Source organism: Arvicanthis niloticus, chromosome 2 (assembly GCF_011762505.2).
Source record: "Arvicanthis niloticus isolate mArvNil1 chromosome 2, mArvNil1.pat.X, whole genome shotgun sequence".
Lineage (NCBI taxonomy): Eukaryota > Metazoa > Chordata > Mammalia > Rodentia > Muridae > Arvicanthis > Arvicanthis niloticus.
This window is the reverse complement of record NC_047659.1, coordinates 77592710-77620197: the sequence shown is the minus strand read 5'-3', so window position 1 is coordinate 77620197 and position 27488 is coordinate 77592710. Positions and strand designations below refer to the sequence as shown.

Below are 27488 nucleotides of genomic sequence, written 5' to 3'. Positions count from 1 at the left end.
GAGAAGCCCCGCATATCCTTCACATCAGCCAGGTCTGGGTCTACCTGGACCTCACATTTCTTTGATCCCTGGACCCAGCAGAAGCCACCTGATTTTGTACAGCAACCTCCAGGAACTGCTCCCGACGTGGAAAAAAAAAAAAAACATTTCCTAGTCCCAAACATCCAGTAATTACCAGAAGACAAGTGCTAGGGACTGAGGAGAGTAAGTCACTGCAAACCCGGTTCTCTCCATTGCCCTGGTTCCTGACTGACCGTCAGTCTACCAGCAGCCTGCTGAGGGAATCTCACTGCTGCTGTGGCTCTTGAGAGAAACAGGAGATGTTTCCTTTCTTTCTTTCCTCTTTTTCCTTTGTAAAGGAAAACTGTTTTATGATGTGTGAATGTGTGTGTCCGTGTGTTTGAGTGTGAGTGAATGCATGCCATGTGTGTGCATTGCCCTCAGAAGCCAGAAGAGAGTGTCCTATGTAGCTGTGGGGACAGGCAGTTATGGGCCGCCTGATGTGGATGATGGAAACCCGCCCTGCAAGAACAAGTACTCCGAACTGCTGAGCCATCGTCTCTACAGCCCTTTCTTTTTAAAAGAAAAGTCTCCGGGTGAGGGAAAGAAAGCTGGAAAGATTAAACAGTTAGATCACCCTCTCATCTGTGTTCAACAGAGAAGACAGTCACGACAGGAGCTCCAACCCAAGGGCCTGTGACTGCTGCCAATGAGAAGGGAACCTACAAACCTGTGTGTCTCCTTTGGTGCCTTTTGAGCTGGTCTGAGCGAGAAAACCTTCTCTCGCAGTCCTTGAAGTCACACTGGTATGGTTTCTCACCTTAGGGAAAACACATGTCATTCTGAGTACAGTGCTGGAAGCAAACCTCGTCACAGGGAAACCCCCCTGAATGCCGATGAAGGGGTCCCAAGTGCCCAGAGCACTTCTGGGAAGCTTGTTATGGTAGTGCTGTAGACTTCTGGGAAAATAAAATCCCACTTACACACATGATTGTGGACACAGGAAGGGAGTGACTTCGATACCCTGGTACAGTTCCTTCACTGTGCAACTGAGCCAATAATCTGACATCAAAGGGTCCATGAACAGACTAGACCAGACTGTCCAAGTAGAAGGGCAGACTGGTGCCTAGCACTGAGGCAATGCTCAGAAAAATACATATATTAGCACGGACTATTTAGAGAAGCCAAAAAACAAAACAAAAGGTTTGTTTCAAAGTCCATGTTTGAATCAGAGATTGAATTTCGGACAGATGCGCCTTGGAGGCTGGCCTTGTAAATGAACTGTACTGTGTTTTATGACCTGGAGATTTGGTGTTCTCTGCTACTGACTTCTTGTTCCTGGGCCCAACATAAATGACTCCATGGTTGTAAGATCCCCCAGTTAAACCAGAAGCTGAAGCATTTAGCAAGATTGCTGTTCTTTAATCTGAGCGGAGTCAGCAGTGGGATTGTGCAACCCTGGATTCAGAAAGAAGAGCCCCACCCCTGTGTCCACAAGGAAAGTTCAGTCAGATGCTGGGAGAAAAGCCCCCATGAGTGCCCTGTGAGGGTTCCCACCTCTTAGAATTCTGACTCACTGGATTCTGGGATAAAGAGCTAGCTACTTTGTGGTCAGTAGGGTCTTTCCATTGATGGACAGAGCTCCAAGTTTCCTATCCTCTCTCAAGCCCTCTGGTGCTTCCCTGGTCTTCTCTGTGTCTCCTGTAGCTGAGCTCACTACTCTGAGTCCTCCTCACCCTTCATTTTTATGTCCCCATTCCTACCCACCAACATGTTAAGCACACACTCTTCACAAATGTTGCTGTCTCTGCAACACTATCTTATGGTTTGAGTATGGAATGTCTCCCACAGACTCATGCACTTGACCCCTTGGTCTCAAGCTCATAGTACTTGAGACCTTGTGGAACATTTTAGGAGGTGAAACCTAACAGGAAACAGTGGGCTGCCATAGGCGTGGCCCTAGAGGCGCATAACCTGGTGCACTTCTGGCTCCCATCCCCTGTCTTCTGTCTCCCTCTGCTTCTTCATCCAGAGATGTGAACAATCAGCTTCGTGCTCCCATTGCTACAGCTTTAAGGATGTTCCCAACATTATACCTTCCCAGCCGTGATAAACCATGCTCCCAAACAGTGAGCCACAATGAACCCATTTGTCAGGTGTTCAGTGACAGGTTAAAAGAAACACCTGGTGCAGCCTGCTTGGAAACTTCATGGCCTTCTGTATCAAAGAACTGACTCCAGAACATCTTCATGTGTCTTTGGATCTACCCTTCTAAGTTTAGAGTGACCTTGCCCGTCAATCTCTGAGTCATCTGATTGTCCTATCCCAGGCTTGTCTTCCCTGTTAAAGATGCTAATAGTCCATCAGGAATAACACTACCATTTCTTCAGTCCTGGAGACATGGGTCCTATGCTAGGTGTGTTATAGCTACAACTCCTGTAGCACAGTTTGAATTAAAGTACGAGGCTTGAGAATTGTATAGTGTTATACGCTACAGTGTATAGCGTTATTGTCTTCATGGAAAGCACTTGGAGTTCAGAAAAATGTTGGGTGATGATGACTCAAGGTCTCATCAGTTGGTGGTGAACGAAACATTCAAACAAGTGTCACTTTTACTCTATGTCATTTGCTTTTCACCGCCCTGCTCTGCTTTCTGAAAATGCCTTACTGGATTCTTTAATAAAGGATGGGAAACCAACATGCAAACATCCCTGCAGCCTCAGTCACCTTGGCCTGGGCTTTCAGAACGCAAGCTTTCTCTCCCACAAGTCACCTGTGTCCTGAGCAGTGTCAGAGTCCAGAACAGGAGCTCACGACTCACTGTGGCTTGAGTCTGGACAGTGGACACACTTACCAGTGTGCTTCCGGCTGTGCATCTGTAAGTGGGACAGCTTAAAATATCTCTTATTGCAGCCTGGGTATGCACACATGAACGGACGTTTCTCACTGGTTTCAGATGCTGACCGAACAAGAGTTGGGGCCACTCCAGATACACGCCGAACATCCTGCAGGCAAAAATATAAGAGGAATGGAGGCCTTGTACTATATGTGAACATTAATGGAATAATCCTATGGGAAACTGAACACTGAAATGTACTGAAAGAAGAGAAGATAGGTTTGGTATGAGACAAAAACAAAATGTTCACCTCACTTCCATACCCTAGATACCTGTAGCAGACATCACTAAAGGATGATAAGGTAGGAAATTTTACAATGCAGTATTCTTCTATCGTTACAACTGATCAACAGAACTAGGATTTGAAATGAAGCTTCTTTGGGGTCCCTGACACAGAACCTCTAGAGAAGAAGTATTAGTGTCTACAGAGTGCCCAATCTATCTCTCACTTAAGATAGTGAAGGCTAGAATTTCAGAGCCCCAGATGGAATGTATGCCCTTCCAATTGGAAACATGACGGTATGATTATGAACTCAGCCAGAAAATGGATGAGAACGTTCTTACTGGAGAGAGACATGAGACACATGAGAGACTGAATGAGGCCAAAACTGGTAAATAAATACTAAAGAAGTCTTTGAATCTGGGGCCTCTGAGTCCACCAGAATCCTGTAGTATAATCGTTTGATATTAGAAATAATTCCTACTTGTTCAACTACAGGTGTGCCCACCAACGCCAAAGACATGGACAGCTGACACAGGAATAAGTGATTCTCAACCCTCTTAATGCTGTAACCCTTTAATATCATTCCTCAGGTTGTGGAGATCCACAACTATAAAATTATTTCATTGGTGCTTCATAACTATAATTTTGCTATGTTATGAATCATAATGTAAATATCTGATATGCAGGGTATCTGACATATGACTTCCAAAGGGGTCAAGACAGGTTGAGAACTACTGCTATAAGCTAGTAACTTCCTGTTCTATGTGTCTTCCAATCTATCCACTCACACACCCACATTCTTGTTATTAGTTTGTTTGTCTTGCCCTGAGAGGGCACTTTTTATTTTTTTATTTTATTTTATTTTATTTGGTAAGGAAAATTCTGTATGTTATACTATACTGTATTACTAGGTCATAATGTATGTCAATATTTGCTTTTCTTCCAGGGCTAGTGGTGGTATACAAGTGGATCATAGGCTAGTGGTTTGTTTAGCATATTCTAGAAGAAAAATAATAAGTAGGGACATAACACCTGCACAGCAAGTGTGGCATCTACTAAAGGCTCTGACAGTGGATCTGACAGAATCTGGTGGGAAGGAAGGCACAATAAGCCTTCTTCATCTCTTTTCATCTGAGATGATGGCCATGTAGGAATAAGACAGACTAAAAGCAGCTGTTATTGTCAGTCTGCCGTCTGCTGAAGGATGCTGATGGTGTCTGCTGTGGAACTCCTTCTGTCACATCTCTGCATCTCTGAGACTTGTTTGTTCCTCACCATAGAGAGTCTTGTGATGGCAGAGCACACTTCACTGATTCCATGAAGTCGAGCTCCGTGCCCACACCACACAGGGCCTGGCCCACGTGCAACTTATTTCCAGGGTCTTAGCTTCCCTCCAAAGGACACTCTGGCTACTTCTCTGTGTCAGCCACTGAGTTGTGTTTGTAAATAACAGATGTAAGTCCTTGGTAATTGTGGTTCTGACTGTCCAAAAGAGGCCTGGGGTCAGGTAGGGCCTCCCTTTGAATGAGCTACATTTTCTGAGATTCTTCACTCACCCAGGAGTCCTCTCCTTCCTGTTTCCACTGACCAACAGTATTATTTTATTTCTACCAATAAACAATATTAATCAGCCAAACAAGGATTATGGAGTCTGATAAAATGTGTGTTGCACACCTCAGCTCCCACTTACTAGTTATGTGGTTTATGCAGGAATCATAAACACAAGTTACTAAGTCAAAGAAGTTAACCTGAAAATGCAACACTGTATCCAAGAACGTTCTGAGAAAGGGGCAGTGATTGTTGGGGAGAGAGGAATGGAATAGGGGCATGATGCAAGGTGGTGAGCACTTTTGAAACAGTAAACTATGCTGTATAATACTAGATAGATAGACAGACAGATACAAACAATATTCTTTTTTGTTTGTTTGTTTTGCTGTTGTTATTGTTGTTGGGGGTTTTTTAAGACAGAGTTTCTCTGTGTAGCCTTGGCTGTACTAGAACTCACTTTGTAGACCAGGCTGGTCTTGAACTCACAGAGATCTGCCTACCTCTGCCTACCTCTGCCTCCCTAGTGCTGGGATTAAAGGCATGGGCTACCACTGCCTGGCCAGTTACAAATAACATTCATTGTAACAAGTGTATCATACCAGGGACATGATGTGAATGTGGGAGCAGGAGGACATAGGAAGACTATAGTTTCTATGAATATTCTGTGTAAGCCTAGAAGCTAGATCAAGTCCATGTTTTTAAAGTCTGTGTCTAAATCCCAGCACATAGAACATGCCTAACCACAAGCGGTGCTGTTGTTAATGCTATTATAAACACTAGACAAAACAGTCTACCTTTGAGCACTTTGCTATACAGATCAAATCTTAGAAGTCAAGGGTCCAGGTCACTAATTCAAGTGCAGATGACCCACACACAAGAAGTGGACCACCCACCATAGAGAAGCAGAAAATAGTAGAGGCAGAGAGGTGAGATTCTGCCGGAAGGATCTTTGTGGCAGTCAGGCAAGGTAACATCTTTGGGGAGTAAGGAGTTCCTTTGAACCCACCTCCGACAGCTCCTCAAGATTAGAAGGTCCTTCAGCTAAGTGTGGCAGAGCATGTGGGCAGAGGAAAAGGTGGCCTTTGGCTGGGCGTCCTACACTCACCTGAATGCCTCGGAAGACACCGTGGGTGTGTATTCTGTATTGAGCACCACAGAGGATGGGGGTTGTGTGGTTCTCACTCTCGTACCCTGTGGCGTGGCTGCAAACAAAAGACTCAAGTTAGTTCTTTTGGAAATACAGAGTCTTACCTCCCTCCATAGGCTTACTCGGGAACAGGCCTCTGTGAAATCCGAGGCTATTACATCTATGTGTTACCATCTTGCAGCCACCCCACCCCAAAATTCACCCTCAGAGGCAAACTGTCTGATGCTGTGTACCTCAACAAGCCAGAAAAAAAAAAAAAAAAAGAAAAAAGCCACAGTGGCAGGAGCTCATCCCAGGCAAGTTGTTTACCGTCCGAGCAGCGGCTGACGGCAGGAGTATCTCTGGAATGAGCAGAATGCTTCAGGCTTCGTGTGAAGTACACTGGGGTTTTGTCGGCACCTCATGACTCAGTTCTTACCAGATAGCACCAAGAAAGTGATGACATTTACAAGAAGAGATGTCACGTCCTCAGAAGGGAGTGGGGGGTGCACGTCTGTGGCTCCACTCAGTCCACTGATCAGTTTTCCAGATCAAGTTAACTCTGTGTGTGTGTGTGTGTGTGTGTGTGTGTGTGTGTGTGTGTGTGTGTTCGCACGCACAGCTACATGTGCATATGTGTGAATGTTCATGTGGAGTCCTAAGAAGATATCCAGTGTCTTCCTTGATTTCTCTTCCCTCTATATTTTTGTGATCGAGTCTCTCACTGAGCCTAGACCTACCTCATCAATTCAGTTAGGCTGTCTGCCCAGCAACTTCTAGAGATCCCCCACCCACCCTCCCTCTCTCCATTTCCCCAGAGCTGGGATTACAAACACACCTGGATATTTTTAGATAGGATCTGGGAGGCTGTACTGAGGTCCCCATGTTTGTATGACAAGAACTTTACTAACTGATCCATCCCCCTACCCCCAAATAGCCTAGGAGCTCTTACATTGATCTTTTGGAAGCTCCACACCCCTCCACCCTTACTTGTAGTTCCAAGATACCCCCAAGCAATGCATTTCCTAGAAGTTGTGTCAGCCTGCCATGAAGGACAATTATCCAGCACTCACTGATGGCCACCTAACTCTTTGTGGGCATTCTGCTCTGAAAAGACTCTCTCCTCTAGGTACAGTCCTGGAATCTTATCTGCAGTGATTTTATTTCCAATCCAGTCAGCACAAAAATCCTGGCCCACATTTGCAAATCTATCAGAATTATATTGAGAATCACTGTGGGGAGGGAGAATGAGCATGCACATCTCTGTGACAGGAAGCAGCTACTTTAAAAATACCCATAAAACCACCAAAATGTAACTGAAAAGTGGCCTTCTTATCCAGAAATCCTAGGTGTATTCCTAAGAGAAATAAAATCAGATGGGGGGAGTGGGAAACACATGTATATATCATTCATTAGCATTCTTTGTTCTCACAAGCCAGAAATGAGAATCAACTCAGCAATCCACTGATAAAGGACTAAATAATGAAGTCTATCTACACAGTGGAATATTACATGGCAAGAAAAAGTGAAGTATTGATACGCTATAGTGAGTTTAATAACTGAAGCACAGAAGACCATATGCTGCAGAATTCCATTTATACAGAATGTCCAGAGTAAATGGCTTAGTGGTTGGTTGTCTGGGACAAGGCAAGTTGAGGAAAACATGGGAGTGATTACTGAAAATGTCCTAACACTGTAGGAACAGTTACACAGTCTGTGACTTTATCAGAAACTATTGTCCCGTACACTCTTAACTTTATGGCATGTAAAAGCAATAAAGTGTCTTTGGAATGCTTCAGAGCAAGCCGAGTATGGCAGTGCATACCTATAATTCTAGCACTTGGGAGGTGGAGACAGAAGAATCAGGAGTTCGAGACTAGCCTAGGCTACATGAGACCTTTTCTCAAAGAAACAAACATACAAAATGATAATAAATGTTGTAGTAGCATTGTTTAAAATTAACTGACTAGAATCTGCCCCTCCACCGCTGCTACTCCAGAACCATGGATACCAGGGGACAGACAGGTGACCTAGTGGACCAGCCCACTCTGTCTGATGGACTTGGGGAAGGCCTAGGGCTGACTCATCCCTAACTCCCCAGGGGAAAGAATTCCTGGAAAAGAGAAGTGTCTGCCAGGAAGGCTGTGGTGATCACACAGGCCAGGGCCACACCAGCTGTGGAGTTTCACATTGAGTTGTGGTTCAAGCATTTCAGAAAGAAAGGTTTGTCTTTTTTGGACAGTCTGTGGAAGGAGGAGGCTGTTCTGATCCCAAGCCTATACTACGCCATGTCTGTATATCCTCCATCAAGTGATCTGATGCATCTTGCCAAGAGAGGGGGAACCTCAGAGAACTAAACCAGGGTCAAGCATACAAAAGTTGCGGAGAAACACCAAAGTCAGGCAGCATCTGCCTTTCTGACCCTCAGAATGTGCTCAACAGGAAAGTGAGAACGTGATGCCTTCCTAACATACTCTTCCAAACACAGGAGAGGAAGCGTGGCTGCAATGACTGTAGCAGCACAAAGAAGACCAGGCCTGAATAGGCTATAGGACACTGTGCCTCAGCAACTGGGAGACACTGGTTTTACGTGGTTCACCATCTGCATTAAGCCAAATTATAATTTGCAAATTTTCGTGGGGGGAGAATTAGCAATCTGTGTTGACAGTTGTTCTCCTCTTGTTAGCTGAGTTCTTCAACAGTGGAAACAGGGAGCATGGAAAACAGATTTTCATCAAGATTCTTGTCCAATGACAGAAAGTATTTTGTCACTCAATGTTTATTGAGCATTAACCCTCAGTCATCCAAGCCAGTGACAAAAGAAGTCACTAGAAACACAACCATGCCTGCCCCTATCACTCAATTCTTCTACCAAGTCTGTGAATAAGGAAAAGATTTGGTCCCTGCCTGTTTGTTCTTATGTCCCCATACCATTCCACATGGTAGAACTCCTGTAAGTCAGATTGCTTCCCAGTGTGGTCTTCCCAGAGCACCAAGTACAATATTTAACCAATGTCTCTTCTCTTCTCTTCTCTTCTCTTCTCTTCTCTTCTCTTCTCTTCTCTTCTCTTCTCTTCTCTTCTCTTCTCTTCTCTTCTCTCTCTCTCTCTCTCTCTCTCTGTCTGACAGGGAGTCATTCCAACTGCTGAAATTTTTCAGACTCTGGACTTGGCTTCCAGAACATTTGTTTTCCATCCCCATATCATCTCTACATTCGGAAAGCACCATCCCAGGGCTGAGGAGTTATCTCATCCAGTAAAGTGTATGTCATGCAAGCACGAGAAACTGAGTTCAACCCCCAGAAGCAACATAAAAATCTAGCATGGTGATGTGTGCTTGTAAGACCAGCCCATGGGGAATAAAGACAGGCAGATTTCTGGACCTCACCGGCCAGCCAGTCTAGCCTAGTTAGCAAATTCCAAGCCAGTGAAGAGACTTTGTCTCAAAAACGGAAGTAGATGGTTCTAAGGGCAGAAGGTACCCTGAGACAGAAAGGCTTGGGAAGATGATGATGGCCAACACAACCACAGAGCACTGAGACCCACCTGATGGCTTAGACAGATGGGTGAAACCAAGCTTTACGCCAGGACAACTCTTCTTGCCAAAGCCCATGACTCTGCTATGGATGAACCAAATGAAGTCCAAGTGAGGGTAGGACTCCCAAAGGCCTAGAGCTACAAAGCCCGCCAAGAATGACAAGAGGTGCAGCAGCCATGTTGAACATTTTCCTAGAGGCAAGGATGCACATTCCAAATAAAAGAGTCACAGAACATCCCAGAGACAGGAAGGATTATTTAAAGAGCTGAAACTAAAAAGTGGGTTGTAGAGCAGAGTGTGGATGCCAGCATGACAAATAAGCAAGGGGATCCTTTTTCAGGGTACAAATGCATGCAATGACTTCCCTACCATCCAACACTGATAACAGGGGGAATAAAGGGAAAGTGAGATGTGCACATAGACAAGTATATGAACCCAGCAAGAGTAAGCCTGGCCTTTCTTAGGCTAAGAAATTGTTGCTTCATAAAACAACACTCCTATTTTGCTACCTCTTAATCTTCCTCTTAAGAATAGGAGCTTGATTCAACAGAATGACAGAGGGAAAGGATTGGACGACTCTATGGCTAATATCATTAGAAGGCCACAGAGGTTTATAGTTAAGACATGATTGGCAGCCATGGGCCCAGGTGGAAAGGGGCAATGTCTTTGGTACTGACAGGTAAGGTTGTGAAAGAGGAAACTAGGGAAATGTGGTTTCTTTTCCCAGCCTGAAAGAGCTCACTGTGTTCTAGAAATCACACACTAGGTTGACAAAGACACTTTAGGCCATCTTTGGTACGATTGCCCAGCCAATGATAAGCCACCTAGGAAGCATTTAGCCCCTCTCCATCATGCCCACAGAAATTCAAAAAGAACTATCAAATATCTCATTGTAATACAGATTGACCTAGCAGTTACCTTCTCTCAGAATGGTGATCCTACCACAAAATAGCAATAGACCTGGGCTTATGTTTTGTGTATGACTGAGAAACTTTCTCGTTCTCACTGGTCTGTATTCTTTCTCAAATTCTCTGAAAGATCCAGCTTAGTCACTTTAGTAACTTTCCCTTACTGCTCCTGGGTTTCCGGAGTACAATGGCTTTTTTTCTCACTTGAAATTCTCAACTCCTCCACCACCTCTCATTCTTCACCAATTTCAGAGAGGATCGGACAAGCAGACAATTGTTTGATAACAAAATGTGGGCTTGCTTCTTTTTTGCTTAAAGCAGAGCCACAAACTCAAACACCCTAATGGATCCAAATAAATTAGAAGTAAATGATGTAGACTCCAAAGAACTAATAGCATCTCAACTGAGAGTGACCTGGCCACGTGACCTGTGTATCACATCTCTGTCGGCCCATCGATGGCTGTCTTATGAACTTAGTGCTGGCATTGGTTCCCATTCTTGAAGGACTTCTCCAAGATTCCTTGAATTTTGCATTCATGCGAATAACATCCCTTTTAAAAACCTTTTTCTGATCGAAGAGCTACTAATCTGCATCCCCTGCTTCCAAGCCAATCAGCGAAGCATAATCTATCAGCCAAAAATTCTCCATCTTAGTTCTGCTGTGTTCTTCCTGCGTGCCAATTAGAGGTAGAGACTTGCCTGATCCTTTGAAAACTGGGTACCAGCCTCTTCCAGTTCCTGGTGCCCATGGAGGTAAGAACAGGGGACAGATCCCCTGGAACTCGAGCTGCAAATGTCTATGAGCAGTGTGTAGGTGTTGAGAACCAAACCCAAGTCCTCTGCAAGAACAAAAAGTACTCTTACCTACCAATCCATCTCTCCAGCCCCCGGGGATGCTATATGTACACAACAGGAATGACCATTTCTGTTAGATTAGATTCTAGCTTTCAGCTATTGGTGTCAGCTTTTAGCTACTCAGCTTCGCTAACCTATTAAACAATGAGATTAAACACTGACCTTACAGACAGGAAGCCCTCCCTGCCATACCACTAATTCTAGAACATTAGTTTCTCAGGACTGCTGTGTGTAATAAAGTAGCACAAATCGGGGTGGTATAAATCAAAGCAAATTCACCCCACACAGCTCCGGGCCACAAAATCCCATCACTTGTGAGGTTAAAGCAGGAGGGTTGCTGCAACTTCCAGGCCAACCTGGGCTACATGGTGAGTACAAAGAGTGAAATGGTGGGACAGAGAGTGAAATCCTGTCTCAAAGAGAGGAGACTCAAAATCAACCTAAGCCTCAAGGCACTGGGTGGATATCTTTCTTCCAGTGACTCCAAGGGAAGTTTCTTCCCTTATCTTTTTCAGTTCTGGTACTTTCCCACATGTCTTGATCCCCCCTTTTTTTCACACTGTACCCCCTCTTTACCTCCTGCTACTTTCCTGTAGTCCAGTTTCCCACTGTCTCCCTATTCTAAAGGAGCCCTCCCCCACCTCCAGATTATCCTGGATCATCCACTATCATTACCTCAAGACCTTGGCTGAATTGTTTTGCCTGTTACCATGTAAGTCTACATGCACAGCTTCAGAAATTAGCATCTGGGTATCTCTAGGTAGTCAGCCTATCATACTGGGGGAACCAGTGTGTTCCAGTTCTTGCAGATGCAGTAGAAAAAGCTAAGTTCATCTGGATTCTACATCTCCAGATTACTCTGGGGACACACCGTTCTTGAATCTAAAAGTCTGAGTCCCAGACCTACATTAACCACTAATTTTTCCCCACGTGGCTAGTGAGTCATCTCATTGTTTCTGTATCCAAGATTCATCGTTTGCAGGATGAAGCTAATACCCTATTTTGAAGTTCTGTTTGAAGATTAAAGAGGTGAACTATTCAGGGAGCAAAAGTTAAATATCACCAAGTGACCATATCCCAACAATATCCAGGAGGTCTGTGGTTGTAACACTCAGTTACTCCCACACCCATAAAAATTATTCACTCCATGTTTCAGTTATGAGTCTGGTGATGAAGATCGATAAAATTTGTATTTTTCATCTTGAATACAACCTAGATCTAGAAATCATTAAAGATCCACCCATCATCTTAGTCCAATGCTTAGCCTCCCTGGCTCCTGTTCCATGTAAAGTGAAAATAATAACACCAGCCCTATATGCCTGCTAGAAGCCCAAGTCAGGTCAGGGAAGCATTGTGCAACACTTGGAACAGGATAGACATTAAATAAATGTTCACTGCTGCTTCCATAGTAACCAATGTCATTGCATTACAAAGTATTTTGGGTTTTAAGGCGAATTTAGGTTCTATGTCCAATGTCAGAGAAGGGCCAATGACAGAGCTGAGGTCTGAGTCCAGCTCGGTCTATTTTTTTTTCTCTCCCTTTACAATAAGCAGGACAATTTTTGTGGTACGATTTCATTTTCTATCATCATGACACTTGAATGACCTCCAGCTCTTTTCTCCAGGGTCTGACTCAAGTCAGACATTTTGATGTTTTAACTGTGTAGCCTGGGGGAGGGGAGGAGAGAAGACAGGAATGGGTGTAATAAGTTGAGTACAGCATACTGTGGCTTCTACTGTGAGACTGTATTTAGCTGGGTATAAAAATAAGCCCAATAGTAGGGGAAGAGAAATGGATCATTCAGTAAAGTACTTGCATCAGAAACATGAAGAACTGAGTTTAGATCCCCAGCACTGATGTAAAAAATAAAATAAAAGTGTAAATCCAGCATGGCAAAGTGTACCTGCAATCTCAATCTCTCTGGACAGCCAGCCTAGCTGAATCAGGGAGCTCCAGGTTCAGTGAGAGAGTGGCTCTAAGGTAAGTGGGTAGAGATTGAGGAAGATGCATGACATTGGATTCTGGCCTACACACACGAGAGAGAGAGAGAGAGAGAGAGAGAGAGAGAGAGAGAGAGAGAGAGAAATGCTAACTGATAGAAATGCCTGCTTACAGTCCAAACTGTACAATTCTAACCAAACCAACCTCTTTTCTTTCCATGGAACCATACAGAAGCAGTTACCAGCCCAGCACACATCTCCTCCCTCCCTTCCCCCACAGCAGCGTAGACGGTATAAAGTGTGTCCTGAGACAGTCTGCTTTTCCTACACAGCTTTAAGAAAAAAAATGCATCAACACACATTCTTAGAAAGCTTACAGAAAAACGAAAGTATCCTTCACAGAACACAAATTATAAACCCGCTTCTTTCTAAAAATGTGTACACTGTGGTCTGGCTCAGGAAAGACACAAAACATTCAAAGAGAGGCTTCTTAAGAAATGATTAATTCTGATATTCCACAGGCACAAGAAGATTAATAAAAAGGAATTGAGGTTTTCCAGATGAAGAAAACCAGAGCTTCCCTGAAATCCCTTATCAACAGAAGTTAAAAAAAAAAAAAGAAAAGAAAGAAAGAAGGAAAGAAAGGAAGAGAAAAGAGAGAAAACAAGTTTTTTAAGGCAATTAGCATTTAATATAAATATAAAAAGCAAGGATGGAGCCTGTGAGTTTTCTCCCCCACCTCTAGTTATTGACCAGGTGTGTAAGACCTACTCTCACACCATCATCGCCTTTGCCTTCTCACCTCTACAGAGCTCATCAGGGAACCGTGCAGACAGCCTCCAGCTCTTATGTATCAGACCATGGAATTTACCCAGAAGGCTCTCTGTACTCTCCATCCTCAAAGCCCAGGGCTTAACCATGAGACATGCAAATAAGTGCCTGTCTTCTTTTGGTGTTGACAATAAACTTTCCTTCAAGCCCTGAGGCCCATCACTCCCTTGTCTAACTTGCAATCTAAGGGGAAAAAAGAGTAAAGGAGCCACATTAAGAAATTGTGGACTTCTATGAAGGTTAAGCACCGAGCTGAGACTGAACGCTGCCTCACTAAAATCTCCTTGCTTGAAGATAAAGAAGCCCACAGCTAGCCAAGCCTCTAGATGTAATTATCTGATTTTAGAAGTGCAGGGCTTCAAGGTCTGAGGTTGCAAGTCTGACAGAGGCAGCAGCCTGCCAAACAGCTACCAACCACCTGGCCTGCTATCTCCCACATCAGCAGAGACAAAGGCTTCAAGAGAGAACACTCAACAGAGTCAAACAACACAAGCCTCCTAAGGAATGCTCACCCCAAAGCCAACTCAAATTGTTCAGTCTCAGAACACCTCAGGCCACAAGACCCAGTAATCAGCCTGGCTAGTCCTGGTAGTCAGCCACAGAATGCTTAAGAGTAAAGCATCACCAAATTAACATCCAGCTTCCTGTAGCCAGAGGAATTTCAAAACCCGCTTTCACAAATGCAGATGAGATCTTATGGGGCGGGGGATGAAGGGCTCCCTGATTATCCACATTCACAACTAGTGACAACCTACCATAGAAGCATATACATCAATGTATTATTTCATTCTGTCTGACTGTGGTCACCTGAGAGCAAGGTAGAATCTACATACATAGGTGTTAAGAACGAAACCATATACCACATTCACCTCTTTGTGAAATTCAACTCAGTTTTTCTAGTGACTATAACACATTGGTGTGTAATATGCTGGACATACTAGTGGTATACCCCAACCCCAACTGATACATCTACAACACAACCCCTATGCCAAAAGCTCAAGGAACATCTCCAGAGAAGGGGCAGAAAGATTGTAAGAGCCAGTGGACCAAGATGTTTGCTGCAAGGTACTGTCTTTTATTGTGACAGGGAAGCTGCACACAAGAAGTCTCAATGATATGATCTCATAGACAGGACCAAATGACACCCATTAACACACCATTGTGGATGGGAGACATATCACCAGGTCTCACCCTGAGCTGAAAAGCTACAGATTCTTGATGGTTACTGAGAGGGGAGAGAATCAGTCTTCTCCAGAAACAAGCCCCTGACAGATGTCAGCTGTATCTATACATGTGAACATTGGAGCAACACAAAGTGATCTCAGCAGTTTGCGTGTGTGTGTGTGTGTGTGTGTGTGTGTGTGTGTGTGTGTGTGTAAATAATTAAAGGAGGCCATGAATTTGAAAAAGAGTGTATGGGTGGATTTGGATGGAGGTAAGGGAGGGGGAAATTGTGTAAATACAGTACATGTAGAAAAAAAAAGATTGTTCTGTGCTATGTTTATGTGTATAAAGAGGAAGCTAGAAAGATGAGCCTGCTTTAACAGCACAGAACATAAAAACTTAAAACAACCAAGCTAATCCAACTGGATTTACACACACCCCTACCTATTATCTGATAATTCAAAAGCAGAGAATTTCCTCAAAAATATCCTTAGAAAAGAACCGGCTATTATTTTAACTTGGGAAGTATTGATTCAATTTAGAGATTAAATAAATGATTTTTTTTTTGCTTTTCATGAAAATAATGTATTAATTAATTAGTTTATGTGTATGCATGCACATGAGAGTGGCAAGGCCCATGTTTGGAGGTCAGAGGGAAACTTGTGGAAATTAGTTCTCTCTTTCCACCATCAAGTCCTGGGGACTGAAGGTGGGTCCTTGGGCTTGACAACAAGCACCTTTACCTACTGAGCTATCATATGTGAACATGAACCACATGGTACCTGGTTCTAAAGAGCGAATCAAATCCCATTGTGGATAGTTTTGGTCCACCATGTGGGTGCTGAGAACCAAACCCACAACCTCTGTAAGAGCAGCAAGTGCTCTTAATTGTTGAGCTATCTCTAGGCTCTCATTTAATATTTTCTAATTATTTTTTTTGAAATTATGATATAATTTCATTATTTTACCCTTCTCTTTCCTCCCTCAGCCACCCCCCCACGGACCCCCTCCTTGCTCTCTTTCAAATTCATAGCCTCTTTTTCATTAATTACTATTACATACACATGTCTAATTATATACATATATATTACTAAGAGAATCAATACATTCTCTTCAGTCTGTATTGCATTACTTGTATGTAGGTTTTCAGTGTTAACCATCTAGTGTTGTATAACCAGTTGGTGTGTTCCTCTCTGGAGAAGACCATTTCTCCTGCTCTCAGTATTCCTCATTTGCCTGTGGCTCTTTGTGTAGGCTTGAATACATTTGTGTTTTTTGAGATAGTTTTTCTGTGTTGCCCTAGTTGTCCTGGAACTTGTTCTGGTGACCAAGCTGACCTCAAACTCAGAGATCCACCTGCCTCTGCCTCCCAAATGCTAGGATTAAAGGCATGTGCTACCACTGCCAGGCTTGAGCAGTTTTCAATAATATACTTAATTTGATTCTATGTATTTCTTTGTTTGTTTACTTAATTATATGAGTATTTTGGCTGCTTGTATGCCTGGTGTCTGGTGTAGCTAGGAGGCCAAATGGGGTGTTGAATCCCCTGGAACTAGAGTTACTGACAATTGTGGGCCACTACATGGGTGCTGGGACCTGAACTGGATCCTCTGCAAAAGCAACCAGTGCTCTTAACATCTGAGCCAACTCTCCAGCCTAATATATTTAATTTAGTAATAACTTCATATTAGTCCTTTCCTTATGAGACTGAGAGCATGCTCTGTCACTCACCCCCCCACTACTACTCCATCCTGGCTTACACATACCATGGCGTTCAGCTCCACGTCTGGAGAGCAAGCACACACTCTCCCCCACCATCCACTCTGGCCTCTAAAACTTCTTCATTGAATACCTCTTGTTTTGCTGTCCACAGATATCCCTCCCCCACCCTGCCCTGTCCTTGAATAACAAAGTCTTCTGTTCCCTTCTGGTAGCCTCCTCATCTAATCACATTCTCAGAGAAAGAATACATGGCTGAGATCTCACCAACCAGACCACTGCCTGCCCCAGTCACAAGACTAATTTAGGCAAAGACAAGATTCTTTCCTGAATCTTTTTGTTAAAGAATCAATAGAAAACCATCCTCTAATATGTGCATGTACACATAACTAAAGAATAATAAAAATCAATATTTAAAAAATACAATAAAATAACCTACTGAATTCTCCCTTGGATTTTACCTATGCACAAGGGCATTATCTAATAGTCATCTAAAGGTGACTGGATCCTGTTTATTCCATCCACACGGTTCTCACTAAACCTTGACTATACTCCCATTTGAAAAGTTTCCTTATAAATATGGCTTATTTGTCTCCATTTACTATGCAGCCTAGTCCTCAGCCAGTGTTTATTAAGGGACACTGACTCAGTGGTTCTAGCCAGCCCTTCCACTGTATAAATCAGCCTTAAGAGCCATCAAAACACTCACCACATGCATTAGCTACTCAGACTTCTCCCAGCCTATCTCAGGCTTCACACTCAGAACAGAGCTAAGAGATAATCTATTACCCAGTTTCCTCTGGCCTTGGATGCTTAGCAGAACATTTTTAGAACTTTTAGGAACTTCCCTTTCTGCATGAACACACAGACTCAGGAACTCATAGTCTCACTGACCACATCATCAGACCACACAAGAAAAATGTGGACTCTCCTTATACATCACTGGCCATGGGGTGCTAATTTACCAAAATCCCTAGTTCATCTAACTTGCTGGGTTCTTCTGTATTCTTGATGGTTTGGCTCTATGGCCAGATGCTTCTACTGGTTCCACCAGAAGAGCAGTGCCCTCAACCTAAATGATAGGCGAGGCCATGTGCTCTTGCATCTGAGAAAAGCTATTCCAACTATATGAAAACTTTCCTAGAAAAGAACCAATGGTTCTCAAAACTCAGGTTCTGAATCAGCACAGGGTTCTGGAGACTCTTGCATTTCCAGTTGCAATGGAGGCACATGAGAAATGAAAACTTTAAAAAAAAAATCTTCCAAACTACCCTTCAAAATGTCCTTGATGGGCCGGAGAGATGGCTCAGAGATTAAAAGCACTAGTCCAGTAGGTCCTGAGTTCAATTCCCAGCAATCACATGGTGGCTCATAACCATCTATAATGAGATCTGGTGCCCTCTTCTGGTGTGCAGGCATATATGCAGGCAAAATGACCTTGAAGGGCACTGTCATGCAGGAAGACCTGGATTCTATCTCCAGGAGAGGAAAAAACAAAAACAAAAACAAAAACAAACAAAAAAAAAAAAAACTCAAGGCAAAGAAACAATGGAAACCCTACATAATAATTCAAGTGAATCATACTCTTGAAGAGATTATGATTTATACTCTAACAATAAAAATCTTTTTCCTCCCAAGACAAAGTGTAGCCTGGCTGTTCTGAAACTCACTCTGTAGACCGCGCTGGCTTCCAATCCAGAGATCCATCTGCCTCTGCCTCCTCTGCCTCTGCCTCTGCCTCTCTGTCTCTGCCTCTCTGCCTCTGCCTCTCTGCCTCTGCCTCTCTGCCTCTACCTCTCTGACTCCGCCTCTGCCTCTGCCTCCGCCTCCGCCTCCGCCTCCGCCTCTGCCCCTCTGCCTCTGCCTCTGCCCCTCTGCCCCTCTGCCCCTCTGCCCCTCTGCCCCTCTGCCCCTCTGCCCCTCTGCCCCTCTGCCTCTCTGCCTCTGCCTTCCTAGTGCTGGGATTAAAGGCAAACACCTAATAAAAATCTTTTAACTGGAAGAAAATAGCCATTGACAAAAGTTAAAATACAAAAAAAGAAAATATCTACAGTACATGTGACAAGAAAGAGACCGTGTATAAACAAAGAACATCGGCAAAGCAATACCATTACTAGATGACTGTCCCACTTCTAACTACACCTCTCAGCAGAGCCTAAGGGGCCTCTCCCCCCTCACCTACATTGCTCCACCACCCCCTCCCAACATCCCTTTGGTCTTATTTTGGTCATTCCCATCAGCAAACAAATATGCTATGCTTCCTGTTACCTAAAAGTCAAAAAAAAAAAAAAAAAAAAAAATAAGGAAAAGAAAAGAAAACCACCCTCTCCTGACCTGCTTCCCCAATCAGGCAGAGCCCTCGTCTTGCGTGTATAACCCCATTTCTGTAGACCTGCCTGAAGAAGTCTTTATGGGTTATGTGCACTCATCTCCTCCATGAGCCCGTGGGCAAGCGAGGCAAGCACACTGCCCTTGAACTACACCCTAGCAGCTCAGAATCTCTTACACCCATCTATCAGTCTTCCCACCCACTCTCTCTAAGCCATGCAGGGATAACTGCTGTAAATAAAGATGTGTCTCCAACCTTTTCTTTCTGCAGATACACACACAACAAATGTTGCTTTTTAAAAATTATCTTTGCGGTGAGATGACAGGTGATTTCTCTGTAATGTTCTAGCGCTGCCTGAATTATTTTTAATGAGAAACTTGTGTTATTTTCTAATGGGGGGAGGGGAGAGACCGATTTCATCTTAGATAAAGCAAGCATCTCTACTTTACGGGACACTCCATCTGCGCTGCATTTCACAGGTGAGGGACTGGGAAGACAGCTAAGACAAATGAATGTGCTTGTTTTCAGCAGAGAAACACCTACCGAAATATGCAGTAGCCCCTCGTTTCTGAGAAACATTTGGATGACTTTTTAATAGCGTACATTCTAAGTCTGTATTTCATTTTCCTAGCTGGAGATTACTATCTTGTCTTGGGCAGATGACAAAGAGAAGGATAATGGTGGGGTGGGAGGTGGTCTCAGAAAGGCGGGAAGAGCCGGATCTGAAATATTCCTTGAGTCATAAGATATCCTTCCTTCATGTGCTGTGCCCTCTCTTCTGAGAACACACAGTTCATTCTCCCACCACACCCACCAGAGCCCTCAGTGACCTCACTTCATCTTCAAGTGTGGAAGCCACCACCATCCTCATTTTCAAGTTGGCTCCTTGGCACTACTTTCCTTTACCACCTTTCCTGTCTTGGGTTGATCTGAGCAAACCTGTCATTTCCCTCTCGTGTTGACGAGACGAAACATAATTCTGACCTTAAAACTGAACAGTTATAAACATAGTTTTGAGGCAAAAAAAAAAAAAAAAGAAAGAAAGAAAAGAAAAAAAAACCCAAACCCTACAGGCTCAAAAATATTTTTAAATTAGAAATAATTTTAAGATAATTTTAAGGGACTGTTTTCCAATAATCAACACACTCATGAGGTCTGAAACTCTAATTTGATGATGGCTTGTCAATATACATTTACTGGCCTCAATAGGTGGAGTCAAACATTTCTTAAGAGAGAAAACAGCACAGGGGTAAGTGTATATATAGGAAGTCTAAAGGAGTGTGCAGCACAGTGTTAATAACCACCCTCTGCTGGACCACTCCTGGGGGTGGAGGTAGTGGCGGTTGCCTTCCCACATCACTGCAGTTTTTTGAATGCTCTGATTTTCACAACTACTTAAAGAATTTAAAATTTAAATGCACAAACTGATAAATGCTCAAAGGGAAAGGGATGTGGGAGTGTAAAACCAAGAAAGCAGAACAAGTCTTCCTGTCCTCCCGTAGCTAAAGGGATGAGGACACTACCCTGAAGTCTCTGTCTCCAGCAAACGCAGGAGTCCATTCTTCAAACAGATCTATCAGACCTCTGTCAGGTCCAAGGCAAGGCCAAAACAAAGAAGTGTGGCGGAGAACTTCCTTAGCATGTGTGAGATAGGAGTCCAGCCCAGCAGCCCCAAAGGGAGGGGATTGCTTTCAGCAGCATAAATTGAGCCATTTGGAAGAAGGAAATGAACAGCTTGGGGCAGGGGCTAAAAGAGCAAGCTCAGGAATGTTCTATTAACGGGGCTGCTCGTATTCCCGGAATCAAGTCTCCCAACCTTTGCTTTGGCATCTGAAGTGCCAGGAACTACTTAAGAGCTGGTTGTCTGTTTTCAAGAAGTAAATCTCCGGGACAGGTACTGTGTGCGCAGGCGCCAAGGGAAGGTGCGGCCATGCCTGAGCTCCCAGCCAAAGCCCCAGCTATCTCTTTTGGCAGAGGTTCTAGGAGATGAGACTATGTCTAGTGGGGATTTTCTCCAGCTTTGACAGCCTTGGCCCCACCAAAACACACAGTGTTGTTTCCCCATACATCACTCTTTGAGAGTCTTCTGGATTTTTCCTTTCCAGCATCCACAGGTCAAATACTGTGTGTTCCCAACAGTCTGTGAACTTCTTGGAGCAGCAAAGGGACATTGATTGTCCTCAGCACTCCTTTTGAGTTTCTATTGTGTTGGATTTCCCACTCCCCCTACCCTGTCCCCAGAGAGTAACTTCCTCCTTGTTCTAATAACTTGGACCACAGTCAAGGTTGATGTGTTTCTCCATTTTGTAGGCTATTTTCTTCAGAAGAGACAAAACAGAGGCCAACAGGGTAGCTGAGGTTTGTCAGCAGCCTTAGGAAGTCAGCAGCCATTAAGAATACACAAAGAACATGTTTTCAAACAAATACAAAGTAGACAGAACAAGACGTTGGTCTGAAATAGAAGTGTTCAAAATGGGGAATTTATGCTCAGAAAGGACTCCTCAGAAATGTCTTCTCCTAAGAAACCACTTTAAAAAAAAAAAGAAAAAAAGAATCTCTTGCTTCAGGAGATGATATAATAGGTAAGGGTACTTGCTCTACAAGCATGAAGACCTGAGTTCAAGTCCCCAGCAGTCAACACAAAAACCTATGCATGGCATCATGTGCCTGTAACCCCAACATTGGGAGCCAGAGGCAGAGAGCTTGCTGGTAAGCCAGTGTAATGAAAAGGGGTGGGCTTTCCCAGTCAGTGAGAGAACCTCTCAAAAGGCAATAATGTATCGCAAGGCAATAATGTGGAGAGTAAGAAAAGAATGTGCCCGTTTCCTGCTTTGGCTACCTGTGCACTCATGTGCATGCAACACACACACACACACACACACACACACACACACACACACACACTGAATTCTATTTGTCTATGGGGAAAGAAAGGAAAGAGGCTTCACAAAGAACCTTCTTTCTAACTGAAACTGAAATGCAGGAATCTCCTCTTCAAGGTGATCAAAGCAATGTGATCCCAAAGGACATGAGGAAACTCAAACATAGGTAATGAGGGGCTGCAGAGATGGCTCAGCAGTTAAGAGCACTAGCTACTCTTTCCAGAGGGCATGTATTTAATTCCCACCACCCATGTGCTAACTCACAAACATCTGTAACACCAGTTCCAGGAAATCGAATGCTGTCTTCTGGCCTCTGCGTGCACCATAAGCATATGGTGCATAGACATATATGCAGGCAAAGCAGCCATAAAATAAAATAGTTTTTGGAGTGGGAGGGAATGTGGGAGACAAGGTCTTTCTCTCTCTCTCTCTACATAGCCCTGGCTGTCCTGGATTCACTTTGTAGACCCGGATGCCTTCAAATTCACAGAAATCCACCTGCCTCTGCCTCCTGAGTGCTGGGATTAAAGATGTTACCAGGCCAATAAAATAAATCTCAAATAAATAAAGTAATGAATGAATAAATAAATTAAATAAAAAGTAATCTCTTCCAGGGTAGAAAACAAGGGTTCAATCTGAGGTACATGCTATTTAAATTTTTTAAAAACTGACATTTGTATGAGTTATGTGTGAATAGTGCCTTCTTTCTTAAAATTATGAGTCCAATTGTCATTGTTTCTCATCACAGAAGAAGAATCCTTTCACACAGCACTCCAAATGAAGTCAGTATTCAAGAAATCCATTTTTATGTCAGAACTGTTTTTTCCAAGACAAAAGTGATGAATTTGCCGGGCAGTGGTGGCGCACGCCTTTAATCCCAGCACTTGGGAGGCAGAGGCAGGCAGATTTCTGAGTTCAAGGCCAGCCTGGTCTACAGAGTGAGTTCCAGGACAGCCAGGGCTACACAGAGAAACCCTGTCTCGAAAAAAAAAAAAAAAAAAACAAACAGAAAAAAGAAAGGAAGAAAGAAAGAAAGAGAGAGATGAATTCATGAAAAACTCGTCTCTGTTTTAATATATATAAAAGTGATCCAATCACCCTTAGCTTCATCCTGATGATACAACTTCCAACTCCTGTCAAGCGATACATTTTACACAGATGAGTCCTTTAAGATTCCCAATCTAGTCCAGACATGGTGTCATATTTGGGAGCCAAAGCAGGTAGTTCTGTAAGTTCCTAGCCAGCCTGGTCTACGCAGGGAGTTCCAGGCTAGCCAGGGTTACAAAGTGAAACTCTATGTCAAAAAAAATAAATAAATAAATAACAGAGTAAATAAAAAGATATCAAAATTGTCTCAACTGTGGAAAGATTCAAACCAAGATTCTTTATCTATAATTTTTGGGATCAAACAAATCATGAAACCTGTATTTTGGCATGAAGACTATTTTAAAATTAAAACGAAGTGCTTACTTTAAAATCACACTCTGTGGCATGTCATCTGGGGAGAATTACCAAATTCTGTATGGTGGAAGGTAGAACTCAAAAAATTAAGAAAAGTTAATGAAAATAGAGAGAGACGCATTTCAAAATTATAGAGGTGTTTGTTTGGTTTGTTTTCAGAACCACAGAACGGGAGAGATACTTAGATAAAATGGCAGACAGTTTGAAGAACAGGGGCAGGTCTCAGACGACAAAAAGTGACTCTGCTGAAGGAGATCCAGTAAGGAGGACAGAACCAACAAAGGAAGGAAGACGAAGGCAGGTCCTGGTGTGTAAGCAAAGAAAACAAAATCAAGACACAGCTCCAGAAAGGCCCCCGAGTGTAGCTCTGAGGCTGACGGAGAAGCTTAAGAAAGAGTAGAGACGTGTGTTGTTGCCAAATCTGCCCTGAGTCATGGTAAATGGAAATCTATGGAGAAATGCAAGGTTAAGTAAACCCAGACTCAAAGACCTGACTGAGCTACAAAGAACACATTGGACGCCACAGAGTGCTCTGTGAAACAAGGGAACAAGCAGGCTTCCTGCTGCGTGGATTTTTTTTTTTAAAACCTGTTTAGCACGGATGTTGATGAGAAAAATATCACCAACTCCATGCGGACAGTGATAAGTCTACAGCAAACAAGAAGAGGGCAGAGGTAGGGGTAGGCAGATCTTCCTCTGTGCCCTCCAACTACCCTTAACCCCCATGTCAGGCCTAACTCCTGCGTTGCCCCAGATGTCAGTCAACAAAGCCATTGTCCACTCACTTGCTCTGCCCTTCTGTCCATTTCACTGAGCTGGAGCTCCCAGCAGCCATTCTAGAAGAGAAGAAAAGTAGGAATGGAGAACAGAGGACGCACGGTCCCGACAAGCCCCTGGCACCCAGAATCCAGTCAGAAGTTCTGAAGCTAATGCCTTGTCAAGAGCTCTGAAATATGCCTCCAGTCACACTGGTTGGTGTCAAAGGAACCCTGAGAAAGGCTGGACAGAGACTGAGCTTTGGAATCAGATCTGGGCTTAGAACCCAAGCTCTCCCACTGACCGGATGGGAACTTGGGAAGTGGTTTGACTCTGTAGGATGTATCAATTCGTCTTCAACACAAGTGACAGTGCCTGGATTCCAGAAGCCTATTAGGAAGCCAAGGTGGCCTAGAAGAGCACCTGACGTCATCTCCTCAGACCTGTTAGAAACTACACAGGAGCTCCTTGGCTGCTGAAAACCAGCCCCTCCTGACTTCCTTGCTTGTTTTTAGGTGCAAAGAGAAGCTCTGTACATCTTGGCAACAGCTCTTCCCTACAGGGCCTGTATATCTTGTGTGAACACTGACTCCTGGTCAGTGCAACCAGGAGCGGACACATCTAACTTCAGACTGTTCAAATCAGCACCACACCGATACAGTGCAAACTGTAGACTTTGTACATGCAAAGTGTTTCTTGATAAGACAGTGCAATGGTTAACATCTGTGATAGCACCAGCAAAACATAAGCACTCAATCAAGTTTCATGGGCACAACCTCGAAGAATTCTAAAAGCATTCAACAAAGAAAGGGCACACTAAGGGTTCCCAAAACTCTGCATTCCCTTGGTCCAGGCAAAAACATCGCATTTACATTTTTGAAAATTTAATATTAAGCATGCCTCTCCTGCCGGGAGGGGGAGGAAAGTCTCCATGTGCCACTGTGGGCTAGGGCCCCCTTCCTAGGCCTAGACCTGTTCTCCCTTCAGAAACTATAAATATCCTGAAAATGATTTAAACAGGTTCCTTACCCCTTTAAGGTAGCTCCTAGGTTCATCTGATTCCAGGTCATGCATTCAAGCTGGGAGGTCATTTGGTATAAATTGTCACTGCGGAAAAACATCCACAGTTAGAAACATGGACACATAGGCAAGGACAGAACTGTCTCTTTAAGTGAAATGAAGTTTTTACTTTATAGCACATGCCTTCTAAAATAATGAATATGTGAATCTGAAGTGATTTTCATTTCATACCATCAATCTCTTCACTTACACACACAGAGATAACACACACATACATACACATATGCACATATATACACACACATACACACACAAACTCATACACACTGCACAAGAAATGGGAACAATCTAGTTGTTAAAGAAAAAAACCTCAAATCATGAACGTTGGAGTTTCTAACAAGATAGTAAACCTTGGAGGGAAGAGGTAGAGGGAGTAAGGCTTTGGAAAGTAGCACAGGCTGGACAGCTCAACAGTAAAGTAGCACAGGCTGGACAACAGTAAAGTTAAAAGCCCAAAGCTGAGAGGAAACTGACAGCAGATTAATTATTCGTGAAAGGGCCATTACATTTGTTTAACCAGAAGGATAAGTATCATGTGGATTATGAGAGTCCGAAAGGTCAGAGTGATGGGTGACGAATGGGCTAATACCCACAGATGTGATATCCAAGAGAAACAGGGCAATCTCAGCTCACAGCTGAGAAATAATTCTGCATCTATTTTATAATCCTAGTGAAAGTCCATTGAGGTTTTTAAAAAAAAATTTTAACAGCCCATTATTTTACATTAATACTTCAAAGGGGAAAAAATACCTCCATGTAAGCCAATCAAGAGCTGCTCTCTTTCCAGTCTGTCTCTCACTACTAACACATAAATCAATAGCCAGAAATCTACAGTGACCAAGCCCTATTAGGAAGGCATTTAGGGCAGAACTGAAAGGGTTAATTGTGAAATCTGTGGCTCAAGAGATTAATGGCTTGTCTGGTAACCTTCCGTCTAAACGTATTACAGAAGAAAATTTTCACCCTACCTCCAAGGCAGAAGTGAGCAGAGATAAGAAACATTCGCTACCTAATGCGTGATACCAGATCACAAATCCTGGACAATCTCCTGTCTTGTCCCGACATTCCTTTCTGTTGCTTCATCTGGCACAGGCAATTGGAGTTTTTAATTCAGAAAGAGTTTTCAGGGCCAACTGAATGGAACTGGGAACTTGTGGAGAGGTGACAGAAATCACAGCGCTCTGAATCACTGAATACTGTGCATGCTGGCTCTCAACCTTGCTTGATAAATAACAGAAGGGCCCATCTGACTCTCTATAATCTCTCTGCAAATTATTTAGAACTCTGTAAAGCCAGAACACGGGCTGAGGAAGAAATCGGCTTCCAGGAGGAAATTTTTGCATATGAAAAATAAACCAACTTCAAAGTCCAAGTATGTGTAGCTTCATTAGTCAGTGTGTATCTGGGCCCATCGTTCATCCCTGGGTCTGACTGGTTATTATGCTACCACAATATCCTGCATATCAATGGAGGGAAAAAAGATTAGTTTCTCCTGGAGCTTCTCCATTTGCAGCGGCAGGCAGCCCGTGCTGGTCTGTGCCACTGTGTTTCGCAATTCCACGAATTCCTTCTGTAAGGCTGATGTAATTAATTCCTGAAAGACCCCAACTTTTATTAGAAGTGCCAGCCTGCTGCATTTACCACAGCAGAGTTTCTTGAACTTTCTTTGGGCTGACAGTTCATTAATAAGTGGCCTCCTCCACAATCTCTCCACTGGTTTTTGTTCTCCTGTGCCTTTTCATCAAGCAATCCCTTATTAATCTTGCCACTCATCTTAGCCAACAGGCCCTGTATCCCCCGGGGAGCTCTATATTTTTGTCACTGATTTTTAAAAAATTGTTCACCAACTAAAATCACTGAGCTGCAGTTGACAATTTTCCTGGGACCCCTTGGGATGTGGGGTCTCTCTGGACTGATTTAATTCTTATGTAAGACTCAGAACATGGTCATTTTCAAGGGTGAGTGACAGAGGCTGATGCATACTGATGAATGAACGATTCCCAAATACCTAAGCTTACATTTAGAGACTGTCTAAAACTGAATGCTCGGCCCTAAAGACTCCTAGCTGCGTGATACCAAAGGATCTCAAAGACAAGTATCTTTAAATGCACTTCCTTGATCCCCAGAAAGAATTTTCTCAAATAAGAACGTATATACCATACATGTGTGTCTTCCTACAGGATATTTAATAAAAAACTCTGTATTACATTGTTCAAAATGGCAACTACTATC

General features: G+C 43.4%; 1 protein-coding gene across 4 annotated transcripts in view; it reads right to left on the bottom strand.

Moving 5' to 3' along the window:
* Window positions 1–27488, bottom strand: part of Wt1 (WT1 transcription factor) — a 45458-nt gene that overhangs the window by 3682 nt on the left and 14288 nt on the right. For 2 of the 4 annotated variants that reach the window (XM_034495579.2, XM_076929370.1), the window contains exons 4-8: window positions 25206–25283; window positions 24206–24256; window positions 5773–5869; window positions 2855–3005; window positions 731–820 (exon numbers count right to left, since the gene is read on the bottom strand). In XM_034495579.2, the coding sequence (XP_034351470.1) occupies window positions 731–820; window positions 2855–3005; window positions 5773–5869; window positions 24206–24256; window positions 25206–25283 (467 nt within the window). The remainder of the gene's footprint in view (window positions 1–730; window positions 821–2854; window positions 3006–5772; window positions 5870–24205; window positions 24257–25205; window positions 25284–27488) is intronic. The other 2 variants (XM_076929371.1, XM_076929373.1) reach the window with 1 other exon arrangement.